General features: G+C 35.3%; 3 protein-coding genes across 3 annotated transcripts; 1 reads left to right on the top strand and 2 right to left on the bottom strand.

The window, feature by feature from the left end:
- Positions 1-4,655: 4,655 nt before the first annotated feature.
- Pcif1 (Phosphorylated CTD-interacting factor 1) lies at positions 4,656-9,388 on the bottom strand. The gene is made up of 6 exons (XM_963010.4): positions 8,469-9,388; positions 7,269-7,588; positions 6,867-7,151; positions 5,913-6,202; positions 5,597-5,866; positions 4,656-5,332 (listed from the first exon to the last, which is right to left on the bottom strand). The coding sequence occupies exons 1-6, from the start codon at positions 9,082-9,084 to the stop codon at positions 5,119-5,121; spliced, it is 1,995 nt and encodes a 664-aa protein (XP_968103.1). The 5' UTR covers positions 9,085-9,388; the 3' UTR covers positions 4,656-5,118.
- A 143-nt stretch (positions 9,389-9,531) lies between these two features.
- Elp3 (Elongator complex protein 3) lies at positions 9,532-12,061 on the top strand. Its single transcript, XM_962935.4, has 6 exons — positions 9,532-9,688; positions 9,736-9,980; positions 10,369-11,016; positions 11,061-11,278; positions 11,343-11,573; positions 11,620-12,061. The coding sequence occupies exons 1-6, from the start codon at positions 9,670-9,672 to the stop codon at positions 12,032-12,034; spliced, it is 1,776 nt and encodes a 591-aa protein (XP_968028.1). The 5' UTR covers positions 9,532-9,669; the 3' UTR covers positions 12,035-12,061.
- On the bottom strand, positions 12,052-12,930 carry LOC656316 (alpha-soluble NSF attachment protein). Its single transcript, XM_962853.3, has one exon. The coding sequence runs from the start codon at positions 12,928-12,930 to the stop codon at positions 12,052-12,054; it is 879 nt and encodes a 292-aa protein (XP_967946.1).
- Between the last annotated feature and the right edge of the window lie 27 nt (positions 12,931-12,957).

Raw genomic sequence — 12,957 nt, 5'->3', positions numbered from 1 at the left:
TGAGGAATGTTAAGGAATCGGCATTTTTACACTGCGTTTAATTAATTGTTAGGTTTTATCAAGTGCAGACGCATCCGGCGTCTTATCCATCGAATAATAATGTTGGGTGTGCATCAATAAAAAGAAATTTTTAGGTCTTTGAACTCTTAATATTTCGACACCATAGCAATGCAACACGGTCCATAATGTCGACTGACTTGTGTGTCTCGATTTATTTCGGTTGTACTTTATCTGGGGTCAACGTTTCTGATGCGTGGTTACACAGATTGACACTTTTTGTTGTTTGATTGAACTTTATTTTAGATAGTCAGTCGCACCTTTCAGGAAAAAAAAACAACGTAAATAATTATTTTGCGGCCTGAGGCTTGACACACTAATTTTAAATTGAAACAGCAATTTGTTTTTGCCATATTGGCAATTATCTGGCTAACAGTCGAAAAATCAATCTAATCTTTTTTTATTATTGTAGAAAAATATAAGTTTTTTAAGTACTCAGGGAAGAAAACAATAAATATTTAAGTTAAAAAAACGGAATTTGTCGACTTCATTTAAAAAAATTACGCAATATGTTTCTATGTAATTAATTAGTGAGGGGAAAATCTCAAAGGAAATCAGAAGATGTCTTGAAAAAATCACAGAATAGTATATTAAGTATAATACGAGTTTTATAAAACGTCCTATTGTGGCACGAATGGTTTTAGAGCACGCCGAAGGAGTACTCCAATAGAATGAGTACCACAATTAAGTCTTATAAAACGAGTATAATATACTATTTTTTCTACTTTCTATTTTTGTTATTTGTTTTTGGGGAAAAAGAATTTTTTACCCACACAAATGAACATGTTAGCTTCAATTTTGAAAAATCCTCAAAACGCCCATGCGCCATCATCTCCATTTTGTTTAATAAAAAAACTTAACTGCTAATAAACTTCCATAAGCCACACAGTGGCTCTAAATATGTAGGTGGGTTAATAAAAAGTTCTGAGGAAAGTACGCACATTTTGGAAAATTGATATAAGGATTTTTAATTTTAAATTCACATACGAAATATCGCTAAGCCATTCCCTAACACCCTGTATATGAGAATAAAAAAGGATCTACTAATAATAATAAAAGATAATAATCTAAAAATACGTTATTCCGAATTCAAAAAATAAAAATATAGATTAGAATGAAAATCTCTTACAGACACACATTGTCATAGATTCTTGAGCAACACTTATTATTTACTACAGATAGGAGAATAATGGTTCTTGGTGGGACGTAGGTATAAAATGGAGTATCTGTTAATTTTTTTTTTAATTTTATGGTTTGTAGTTTAATTAGTTTTTAGGAAATAAAATTAAATATTGATGGAGATCGGTTTAAAATTCCTTTGCTTTCAAGTTTCCACCCAACGTATACCAGGAACGAGTCCTTATCCCCCTTTCCCTAATTAATATTTATCACCAGCTGAGCTGTCCCTGACATTTTTCAACAGTATTGTGGCGCATCCACCAATTTTCACCTCAAAAGCATCGTCCCCTCATCAATAATTCGCTTGTTTGTCCGGTTATGAAAGAAATTTCTTCGAACCTCTCGTATCTCCTGTAATTACCAAACACGCAACGTGATTTTTTCGTCGTTGCATCTCCGACAGTTACTACTATTTCCTGCCTTGTGGGTGATGAACACGCACATGTATTTTCGAACTTGAAATAATAAACATGTGATGATGCCAATCATGAATCTATTGAGCTGGAGGCGGAGCTTTGGCTCGGATTGCATTGGGTGTTGTACAACAAAGTGCGTATCAAAGTCGTCGTCACAGAGTGCGTTCGTTTCTGGGTCGTTGGGTCGAGGACCTTGCGACACGTGTGTGGATGTCTGTTAGGTCCGTAGCCTCCAGGCATGGATTTTGGAAGCATTTCAAATTGCAAATTAATGTCTGGAATTAATTAAATAAATAACGTTTTACTTTGGAAAAAATGTGATAAAACTGTCGCAAAATTATGATTATAACAACAAAAAAAATGTCGCTGTTTAACGTAATGCATGTTTGCTCGGCTTTTGTCTTCTCAATTGTTTTAAGCAACATGCGGTAAATAATTATATAAATCGACTGACAATAAAACTGTTATTGGCAGAAGTTAATTACAATTGCTTAAAATTGCATTTCACTTGTTTACAACATAAAAGTAGTAAATTAACATAAATGTTATTTTTAAAATTGCATATTTTAAACATGGTTGGTATTAATAATTTGAAAATTTCAATAATAACATTACCTACAACGAAACAATATTGCAAGCAACTCGTTTTTTGATGAGCCATCTCAACTATTATTAATTGTCTTTATACAAAAATTTCGTTAATTCTTTATGTTCACTATCTAAAATACAGCAAAAATACGTTTTTTAAACAATTTTGAAATTTAAATGTGAGTAATTTCTACCCTTTAATTATTTCGTGACAAAATATTTTTTTGGATTATTTTTTCGTCCTAGAGCGACCCGTATTAAGAGTGAAATCACTTTATGATCTTGTCTGTTTATATGAATGAGATTGTAATGTAATAAGATGTAATCAAATTATTTGCATTACGGTCGAGGTTGCGCGCTTGTAATTTCTGTTTGTTTTTCTTTAAAACTAAATTTACTTTCTCGAGAATTAATAAGAAAGATTCACATTGAGATAAATTTACGTAATTATTTGAAAACACTGGTTTTGCTGCAAAAATTGAGAAAAGAAATATTTAAAGTTACTTAAAGCTTAACCAGCAGCTTGTACTTTTGTTGGCAATAACACATAAATATTTAGTTTAATTTCATGAATGAAACTGTGCATAATCAAGCTAAAAATTGCTGTTTAATTTAATATTAATTTAACTGTAGAAACGGTAAAATTTATGGTTATTAATAGACAATTCTTGGTAAACAAGCATTGTAAGACACTTTTGCAAACAAGGAAATGAATTTTGGCGTAGTTATAGCAAAAAATATGAAAACTATCGACACATTTTAATTATTACCCACATTCCATTAATTTCTCTTTTTCGGAATAACTTAATAAATTTGCAATGTATTTTGTTTACCTCCATTAAGTCGATAATGAATAAAACATGTCAAATAACCATAACACGTCCTCTTACCTTATATAAAAAGTCTTAATTAGACAATTGATTATAATGTTCTATGAATTAATTTTATATTTGTCAGAAGAAAGCTTAATTAAACCCGTCAAAACGAAAAGATATTGTATATTAGTGATCAGTTTAATTCGTTGGAATGAATTTTTTCCGTTGTAAAATGAATAAAAAATGTAAAACTGATATTGCCACTTTTCATATTCTTATCAGACAATCTGTTGATTATAAATGCATCACTCCAAACAATGGAGTACTTAATTATTCAATCGTTTTATTTCAAAAGAAAAGTGCATTTTAATAAAAAATATTTTCTAAATCACTCAGCGACCTCTACATTGCGATAGACCAACGTGTTATTATCACCCAATGTAGGACTCTGTTTTACCATTTTACATCATGTACCTGTGGTTCTCTCTATCACGAAAAATCATCATCACTCGATTTGCTCTTTCATTAATTTAGGCTGTGTCTAAACTCCCGGCACCGGTATCCACTCCAATCCCAGCAGCGTCATGACTCATGGTTATGAACATTGAAAGTGACGTCATCAACGACCGAAAAATGTTTTCAATTTCAGCTTTCTACACATTCGGCGTAACAGACAACAGTATCAGCCTGTGCGCAAAACTATTTTTTATGTAAATAATTAATTTTCATTGCAAATTGATTCCTAAATCGTGTATTTCTAAAGTACGTACTGTAACTAGTGTTGTTTCATTTTCAAATTTTTTGTACTGAATTTAGGTCGTAAATAAATCTTGACTTGAACTTAAAGGTGAGGCCGAGATTATTATTTAGCCTGTTACATGATGTCTGATGTATTTAAAATTGTACAAAAATTTCATAGTTTTTTAGAGGTGGAAAAGCCTGAAGGACGTTGATGACATCACTTTCAATTAAGACGTGCATTATGTTTCCAGAACTTCGCAAAGATTTGTTCCGCGTAATAATTCAGGGACTTTTCTAGTGTCGATTAACTATGAAACTTTCGTCCAATTTTGAATATTGTATGTCCGACATGATCTCGTCCTGACCTTGGACCACAATCCAAGATTTATTTACGCCCTAAATTCATATAAAAATTTGAAAAAAAAACCAGTACCTAGGTACTTTAGCAAAGGCACGATTTCATACTCCAGTTTTTAGTAAAAACAAATTATTTATCCAAAAAAATTGTTTTGCGTACCGGTTGATATCGTTAGTTGTCGTGTCGGATGTGCAGAAAGCCGTAATTGAAGACAAATACACGTTGGTGATGGATAAAGCTGCCGAGATTGGACTAGATACCGGTGCCGCGAGTTTAGACACAGCCTAAATTATTTTTCTTTTTTCTATTTATTTAGCTTGTTTTCCACTCAGAAATGCAAATATTTCACAAAATTTGTAAAGCCAAGCCAAAAAAAAAAATTAGACCCAAAAGTGTTATTTAAAAAAAATCTGGAGCTACACAGCTGCGGTGTCCATTGGGGTGTGAAAAATTGCGGGAGCATGACGTAATACTTTAGGTAATGCGCATTAAAACACGAACCAGTTGAAAAAAATTTAATTGTGAAATTCAGATATTTTGTCAAGCTGAAAAACTCAATCATGTACAAATGTAATCTATTGGTAAATACATATGCAAGTCTCAGAGTTGCTATTAAATATTTAAATACAAAACAAGCATAAAATTAGACAACAAATGTACCAGCGCCATGTACAAAGCAATCTGTTGTAATAAACTTATCAAAATTATTTTAATTCTACATAATGTATATGTACAGTGTGTTTAAGAAACCGATATAAAACGTTTCAATTTCGCGATGACCTAATTGAAGTTTCAGGTACTTTTTACATAAGTGACATTTGATAATGTACAATCATCATAAATATAGTGATAAAAATTTGAATAAAGTACGAATTAGGTATAAATAAAAGCTTTCTTTTAATATAAAAAATATAAATGCTTCTAAACTATACAAAAAAATATTGCAGTCAAGTTCTATACAATCTCACTGGACCAACACGTCTTTATTATCTGAAGTGCTTCCTTGTCTTGTTGGACTTAGAAGTTCTTGTCGGTCACGTTCGCGTTCACGGCCCGGCCTAAAAGCTTCCAAAACTGATTGCACTCGCTCTTCAGTTGGTTCCCATCGCTGATAACCAGTTGCATTTTGCAGCCACACAATCACTGTCCCGTGCGCTGAACGAACATTCAACTCAGATCTACAAACATTTAAAAAAATTAGCACTCTTCTTGAATAGTGACTGTATAATTATTAATTATACAGGGTGTTAAAAAAAGAACATAACAGTTTCGGAGATTTATGGAAGATCTACAAATTAGATGACATTTGACAAAATTGCATAAGTGTCAAGAACTGTCATTTTACTCAAAAATGTCGCCTTGACAAATAGAATTTAACCTCAAACAAATAAAAAGCCGCTAGATGTCTTTCCGATAGGGGGAAGTTATAAAAAAGAAAAAACCTGTTTAAAACATGCTGAAATCCGTGCCGAAACTCATGCTCATATGCCGGTATCGTGACTTGTTTCCGCTTAAACTGACTTGCTTCAATTCGCAACAATGCGTTAGGTGTTGGTTCCCTATAATCCGGCATAAGTACAATAAAACTCAAGGGTTCGGGACTTTCGCTAAGTAGCCTCTCCATGTGGTTAACAGCAGCCTCCATCAATTCCTCACAATACGGGGGATGTACCTCAAAGGAGCCAGAAATTGCTTTCAGTTGCAGAAATGGTCTAAAATCTGGATGGTACAAAGCTATAAAAAAATCAAACAGCGTACCCTCTGCTTCCAAAGTAAGAATCACAATCGGCGAACGCAGAACAATATTGTTTGAAATAACAATTTAAAGGTGAGGCGAAGCATTCGAATGTGACGCCGAATGTTCGATTAAGACATTCGAAGACAGTGACTGGTAATGACGCTTGAGTCTCGTGAACGTCCAAATTGGCGTTGTTTGATGACGGATTCACACCCAGAAAAGTTGAGTAGCGTTTAAGCATCACCCATACTCGAGGGATAAATAGCTCGAATTTTCGGTCATCGAAGCAACTGTGACGGTAAAGATGCTCCTAAAAGAGTGCACTGATAACCCGACACACCAAAAAATATTTATATAATATAATATAATTTATTTATATATTTATAAAAAGATTTATACGAAAAATCCATATGTAACATAATTTTTGTTATTAAAATTTACAATAAACATAATATGGAGCGGCGCAATGAGAGGCATACCAAAACACGATGGAAGTATTATTTAGTATAAATAACAATTACATAATAAAGTTAACTTATTTATTTCCAGTTAAAAAAATAATTGGACAAATGACGTATTAAGTAAGCCCAAATAATTTAACAACAGATGCATAAACCTTGTTTAATTAATGCTAAAATCATGTTTAGAACATCAATAATAACACTGACACAAAAATCCATTCTCTTATGTGACAATTGATTCGTTTTTCAAAAAGCACATTTTATTGTAACAAAATTTAATTATGGATTATTATCTGCTGTAAATTATGCAAGGCACTAAATTTAGTTATAATTATTAATTTATTAAATAAACGATCAATTATTACTCCGTTAGAATAAAAAAAATATTTCCAAGTTATCTATTTTGAATAATAATCAGGTGACTACTGCTTCAGACATTGTGTCATTATCACACAATAAAGATCGTAAAGGTGTATTATTAAACGATAAATTTTTCCTAATAACTAGACTTACTAATTTCTGGAGATGCGTGCTGTTGATAATAAGAGTGTCGCCTTGAAATCGTAATAAGGCTTGATCTCTATCTGGTAAATATTCAACGACAGGCAATCTAGGGCACCCAATGACAAATTGAATAGGATAACACCAAACTTTTCTCGTCGTAGTCATTGGTATAACAGGCGGGAGTTCCATTCCATGTTCCTTCAAAATCGCATTCGATTTCTCTCTAACTTTTTTCGCATATTCACATGACAAATTATAAATTTTCAAACAAATTCCCTCCACTGAAGACTTAACCTTAAACAAAACATTCTTTTATGCAACACAATATTCTCCAAGTAATTCAACACGGATTTATCAATAATTGTAGTAATCCGAACAATTTTATCACAAGACAAGACAAAATAAAATTACCGTTTCCGTCAAATGCGGCTGGCATTGTTGCTTCAAATGCGCTAATCTATCTTGAAAATCATCATATGTAGCACCTACAGTTTTCCTAAGCCATTGAAAAGTTTCATCAACATTCCATTTGACTACTTTTCGACTCTCGGCTTCGGCATTTCGTGATTCCATTATTTTTTTTGCAGCTTCCGCGTATCGAGATAACTGTTTTCGGGCATCGCCTGTAAATTTCGGCCTCACTAGCTTGATGGGGATGTCGTTCATTATTTCTTTATACATTGATAACGAGATTTCAGGGTAACAATTGCTCGGCAGCAGTGGGTCATGCCCTGAAAATTCCAAAATTCATTTTAACCCCTAATCACATACATATCCAAATAAAAAGTATGCAATTAAAAACCGTAAAAGGTAAATAAATATTTTCAGATTGAAAAATTATCGGTGTGGGGCCGCATTACCTAACAGGATATGCAGGCTTATTGTCTAAAAAAATTAATTACTTTTCCCAAAAAAATACCCCAATAATAGCTTTCAACAACAACAAAACAATTCGCAGAACTTATATCAAAGTATCACCGACGGCTGTGTGAAGGGTAGTGTTTATTTAGCAAGAAAAAGAACTTTTATTACTCTTATTTATTCATTGCCTACTCATTGTATCAGTTTTTTTTTGCATATTACACAAAAGTCAACATTGGGTAAAGAAAAACAAGTTTTAGAAAAATCCCAAATTAAAATGATCCAAATTTAAGTTAATTTTAAATCCTTGGAAGTTTTTTATTTTTTGTTATACTTCCTCTACCAGGAGGGGATCATAAATTCATGAAAGCCAGTACGAACCACTATTTTAAATATTTTTGTTAAAAAACACTTCTTTAAAAATATTGTCTTTCCAATTTATGGAAAACACACAAAAGAGAGAAAAAATGATTGATGGACCTACCTTAATATTCCTAAATTTTTGTTGTTGTAACAAAATTGTTTAATATCATTAAAAATTGGACTTGGTTTTCATTACAGCATTGAACACGATATTTAACTGTACAAAATTTAAAAAATCATCTAATGGAGTTTATTCTGTAGTAAAAATGTTTTAATGTAAAGACCGTTAATCGTTTTTGTTGTTAACAGCCCTGTTAAAAAGTTACAAAAAGGGTCCGACTGATTTTTCAATAAGTTTAACGAGTAAAAAATTGATGAAATATGTACCCGAGTCGATGACTTTCCTTTCCATCAACCACCTGTTGAAGGAGTCTTTAGGTGCATCAATCGCCTCCCTCGAATGACACAATTCCTGGTAGCACTGCCTCAACTTGGCCAAAAGACTGCACCTGTAAGCCTCCACTTCTGGATGCGAGTGCATATAACTGCACGGACTCCTCTCCAAAATAATAACATTTGTAGGAACGTCCAAATCCCAAGGACCCGCCAGGACAAACTTCTTCGCTTGTGGTCCATTCAAGTCCTCTGAAGCCCTTCTTTTGGCCACGGGCAGCGGCGTCGTGGGCAGAGGAAGACTCGGAGGTGGTGCACATATCCCTAGGGGGTCTGTGATGGGGTCAAACTGGGGCTTCGCAATGGGCATCTCCCACAGACTTTCCCCCGTCAATTTATTCCAAAAGTAGGGCCTATTCTCCCGCTTCGACCAGAATTTCCTCCAGCCTTGCTGCGTCAGCTCGAAGGGCAGGTCGAACTCCAGTCCGCCGGGGGTGATGGGGGCGCCTTGGGGGGTTGTGGGGATGACGTGCGGGGGCGGAATGGGGCTCACGTTCGCGTTGTCCAAAGGGGGCCAAATCGGGGCCTTCACGTCGGTCTCCTCGTTCATTGTTTACGTTTGGGGTATTTCGAGAACTGGGCACTAACAGTTGTTGGCGATCGCGTCCATTTCATCTGTGTTCACTCCCGATAGAAATTTCGAACGGTAAGGGTGCGGGAAATTCACTTTTAGATTACGCGGAACAATTCATTCATGATTTACGCAGAACATTTTCGTACACCTCCACCCAGACGCCATTTGCTGACTGAGAAAAATGCTAAAAACATTCCGTTCTGAGTCGTACGCCAGAAAATGGACGCGGAGGAGTCGGGAACTAACGAAGGAAAACGCTCGTAGCGACATGGGCGGCACTAACATAGAATTCAAACCAACTTCAAGCAATTAACCTGGACCAAATTAAAACAAAATTACTACAATTGTTTTTTCCATCAAATGTGTGCCACACGCACAACTAGCGAAGATTAAATTTGTTTGGAAATTATTACACTTTAAATGTCTTTTGGCCCTGAATGACCGACGCTACTGACGCAATTTTGTCATCATGTGTCAACGTTGACATTTAATATTTCCACATAACCTTACTTTCACGTTTGGCAAATGTGCTTGTAGAATTAATTATTTTTTCATTACACGATGGGGAAGAAACGAAACGGTAAAAAGTAAAAATGTAACAAGTAACATCACTTGATAAATTTTTAGAATTTTCCCATATTACTGTTGAAGAGAAAAAAGTAATAACAGTGGCTGAAATTGTGCAATTGCTCATAAAAGCCCAAGATGAAAAACGCGACGTTAATCTTAACGCTCTCAAGGCGCGAATTTCGGCAAAATATGGGCTTGGGACTTCGCCCCGTCTTGTTGACATTATAGCCGCAGTTCCGATGAACTATCGCAAGACTTTAGTACCGAAACTATTAGCTAAACCGATCAGGACTGCCAGTGGGGTAATTATTTTTCATTTTTTAAGTTTTAAGCTTTTTGTTCAAGTAAGGGAAAGCAATTTTTTTTTAATTTTTCATTTTTCGGTGATGTGTTGACACATTTTATTTTTTTTTATTTTCGCAATATGGCAAACCTGTTCGAAAAGTGTAACTAGTATTTTGATGTAAACCGCGAAAACGGTTAGTTAGTCCGAGAACAATGATCTTATTCGAAAAAGATAGATAATTAATAGAGCTTTCCAACGATAATAAGCTTCACTAATAGTTCCGGAGTTATTGCTCAATAAATATTGACTTTTTTGTACTTTTAACAACTGAGGGTTGTAAAGGCAAAAAAATTCCATAAAACTTTGCTACAGCGAGTTACTCACACTTGTAAACATTTTCGTAGATTGCAGTTGTGGCAGTGATGTGTAAGCCGCACAGATGCCCCCATATTAACATGACTGGCAATATTTGTGTATATTGTCCCGGTGGTCCCGATTCTGATTTCGAATATTCGACTCAGAGTTACACAGGCTATGAACCAACGTCAATGAGGGCCATAAGGGCCAGATATGATCCCTATTTACAAACTAGACACAGAGTCGAGCAATTGAAACAATTAGGACATTCTGTAGATAAAGTTGAATTTATTGTGATGGGGGGCACGTTTATGAGCCTTCCGGAGGACTACAGGGATTATTTCATTAGAAATTTGCACGATGCTTTATCTGGACATAAAAGTAGTTCAGTTGAGGAAGCTGTCAAGTATTCTGAAAGATCCAACACTAAGTGTATTGGAATTACGATTGAGACAAGGCCGGATTATTGCTTGCAAAAGCATTTGTCTGATATGTTGAAATATGGGTGTACAAGGCTTGAAATAGGTGTCCAGTCGGTTTATGAAGACGTGGCCAGGGATACCAACCGTGGTCACACTGTTAAAGCAGTTTGTGAAACATTTAATTTAGCTAAGGATGCAGGCTATAAAGTGGTATCACATATGATGCCTGATTTGCCAAATGTTGATCTAGAGCGTGACATTGAGCAGTTTATTGTACGTAAAAATAAAATATTTCTCGCGTTATTTTTAGTTTTTAGGAGTTTTTCGAAAATCCGAATTTTAGAGCTGACGGTTTGAAAATTTATCCTACTTTGGTAATTCGAGGGACTGGTCTCTACGAATTGTGGAAAACCGGACGTTATAAGAGTTATCCTCCTTCGATTCTTGTTGATTTGATTGCAAATATTTTGGCTTTGGTGCCGCCTTGGACCAGGGTGTATAGAGTGCAACGCGATATACCCATGCCTCTTGTTAGGTAAAACTTTTTAATTTAAAATTTTACAAGAAGTAAAAACCTGTTGTATGCTGTATTACTGTAGTTCAGGGGTCGAGCATGGAAACCTCCGCGAATTAGCCCTCCAAAGAATGAAAGATCTAGGTCTGAGATGTCGTGACGTGCGAACTCGCGAAGTCGGAATAACAGAAATCCATGAAAAAGTGCGCCCCAACGATGTTGAATTAATTAGAAGAGATTATTACGCAAATGGAGGTTGGGAGACGTTCTTAAGTTACGAAGATCCCGAACAAGACATTCTAATCGGCCTCTTACGGTAATAATTACACGATTTTATCAATTGTTATGTAAATGTGATTCAGTTTGCGTAAATGCTCCAAAGCAACGACTTATCGTCCCGAACTTTTGGGTGAATGTTCAATAGTTCGTGAACTTCACGTTTATGGAAGTGTGGTTCCTGTGAGTGGTCGTAACATTAAGAAATTCCAACATCAAGGTTATGGCACTCTCCTAATGCAAAAAGCCGAAGATATTGCAATAAAAGAGCACAAATCTGTTAAAATTGCGGTTATTTCTGGAGTCGGGACTAGGAATTATTACAGAAAATTGGGGTACGAGCTTGAGGGGCCTTACATGGTCAAGTCACTAAAGCCAGAATTTTACAAAAGTGTCTTCAGTTGTGTTGATGGTGAGCCATTGCATAAAACTACAGAGTATTATGAACGAAAAAAGTGGACGCTTGATGATAGTGAATGGTTGGAGCAGTTTGATAAATAAATAAAATAAACGAAGTGTTACAAAAGATTGGGGTGTCCTTTTATTTGTTTCCTAATTTTTAATAAAACTTTCGTGTGCCAAGTGTCCAAACGGTGGAGCTTGTCATAGTCTGCGACCATTTTGTTAAACGTTTCTTCGTCCGCCTCTTCAACACATTCAATGAGTTTTTTCAAAAACTCAAATTGAGCGGTGTTTTCAAAGTCGGGGTATTTCTCTAAATATGATTCAAGCGCAAGTTTTGCATTAAGTGAGTCCACACACAAGTGGCACAGACCAGCTTTACACAAATTGTCTTTGACATTGTAATGCAAAATTGGAGTTTTCAAATCAAAAAACGCCACTTCTTGAAAAATGTTTACCGCTTTGTTATAATCGTGAAACTCTGAAGACGCGTATTCTGCAACTTTAAGGAGGCACTTTTTGGCCGACATGAAATTGTCCTCAACTTTGTAATAATCGGCTGCTTGTTCGTAATGTTGAATCGCGTTTTCGAGTTCCAAATTTTGTTCGTAGATTTCTCCAATGTTGTTGTGCAGTTTCGCGGCCGTGATAAAGCGGCCCAAATCGGTGTAAATCTGTATTGCTTTGAGTAGGTATTTTACAGCGCCGTTTGTGTCGTATTTATCTAAACATTTGGCTGCAAAAACAAAATCGTTGGCTGCTTCAGACCGGTTGTTTTGCTCCAAGTTTAAATCGCCAGCCATTCGGAACGCTGTGCTTGCCTGTAGCCAGTTTTTCGCAAGTTTGAATAAACTTCCCGCTTTCTGGTAACATTCGATTGCGTCTTCGGTGCGGTTTCGGGAAGAGAAAAAAAGTGATTGGAAAAAACCTTTGGGGGACAGTTTTTTCTCCGCTTCGGATACCAGCTGGCGGGCGCGTTCTTCCGCGTTGGTCATGTTGATTAACATTTGAGCGAACTCATG

Source organism: Tribolium castaneum, chromosome 5 (assembly GCF_031307605.1).
Source record: "Tribolium castaneum strain GA2 chromosome 5, icTriCast1.1, whole genome shotgun sequence".
NCBI lineage: Eukaryota > Metazoa > Arthropoda > Insecta > Coleoptera > Tenebrionidae > Tribolium > Tribolium castaneum.
The sequence above is the reverse complement of the archived record's forward strand: the minus strand, read 5'-3'. Positions and strand labels throughout refer to the sequence as shown.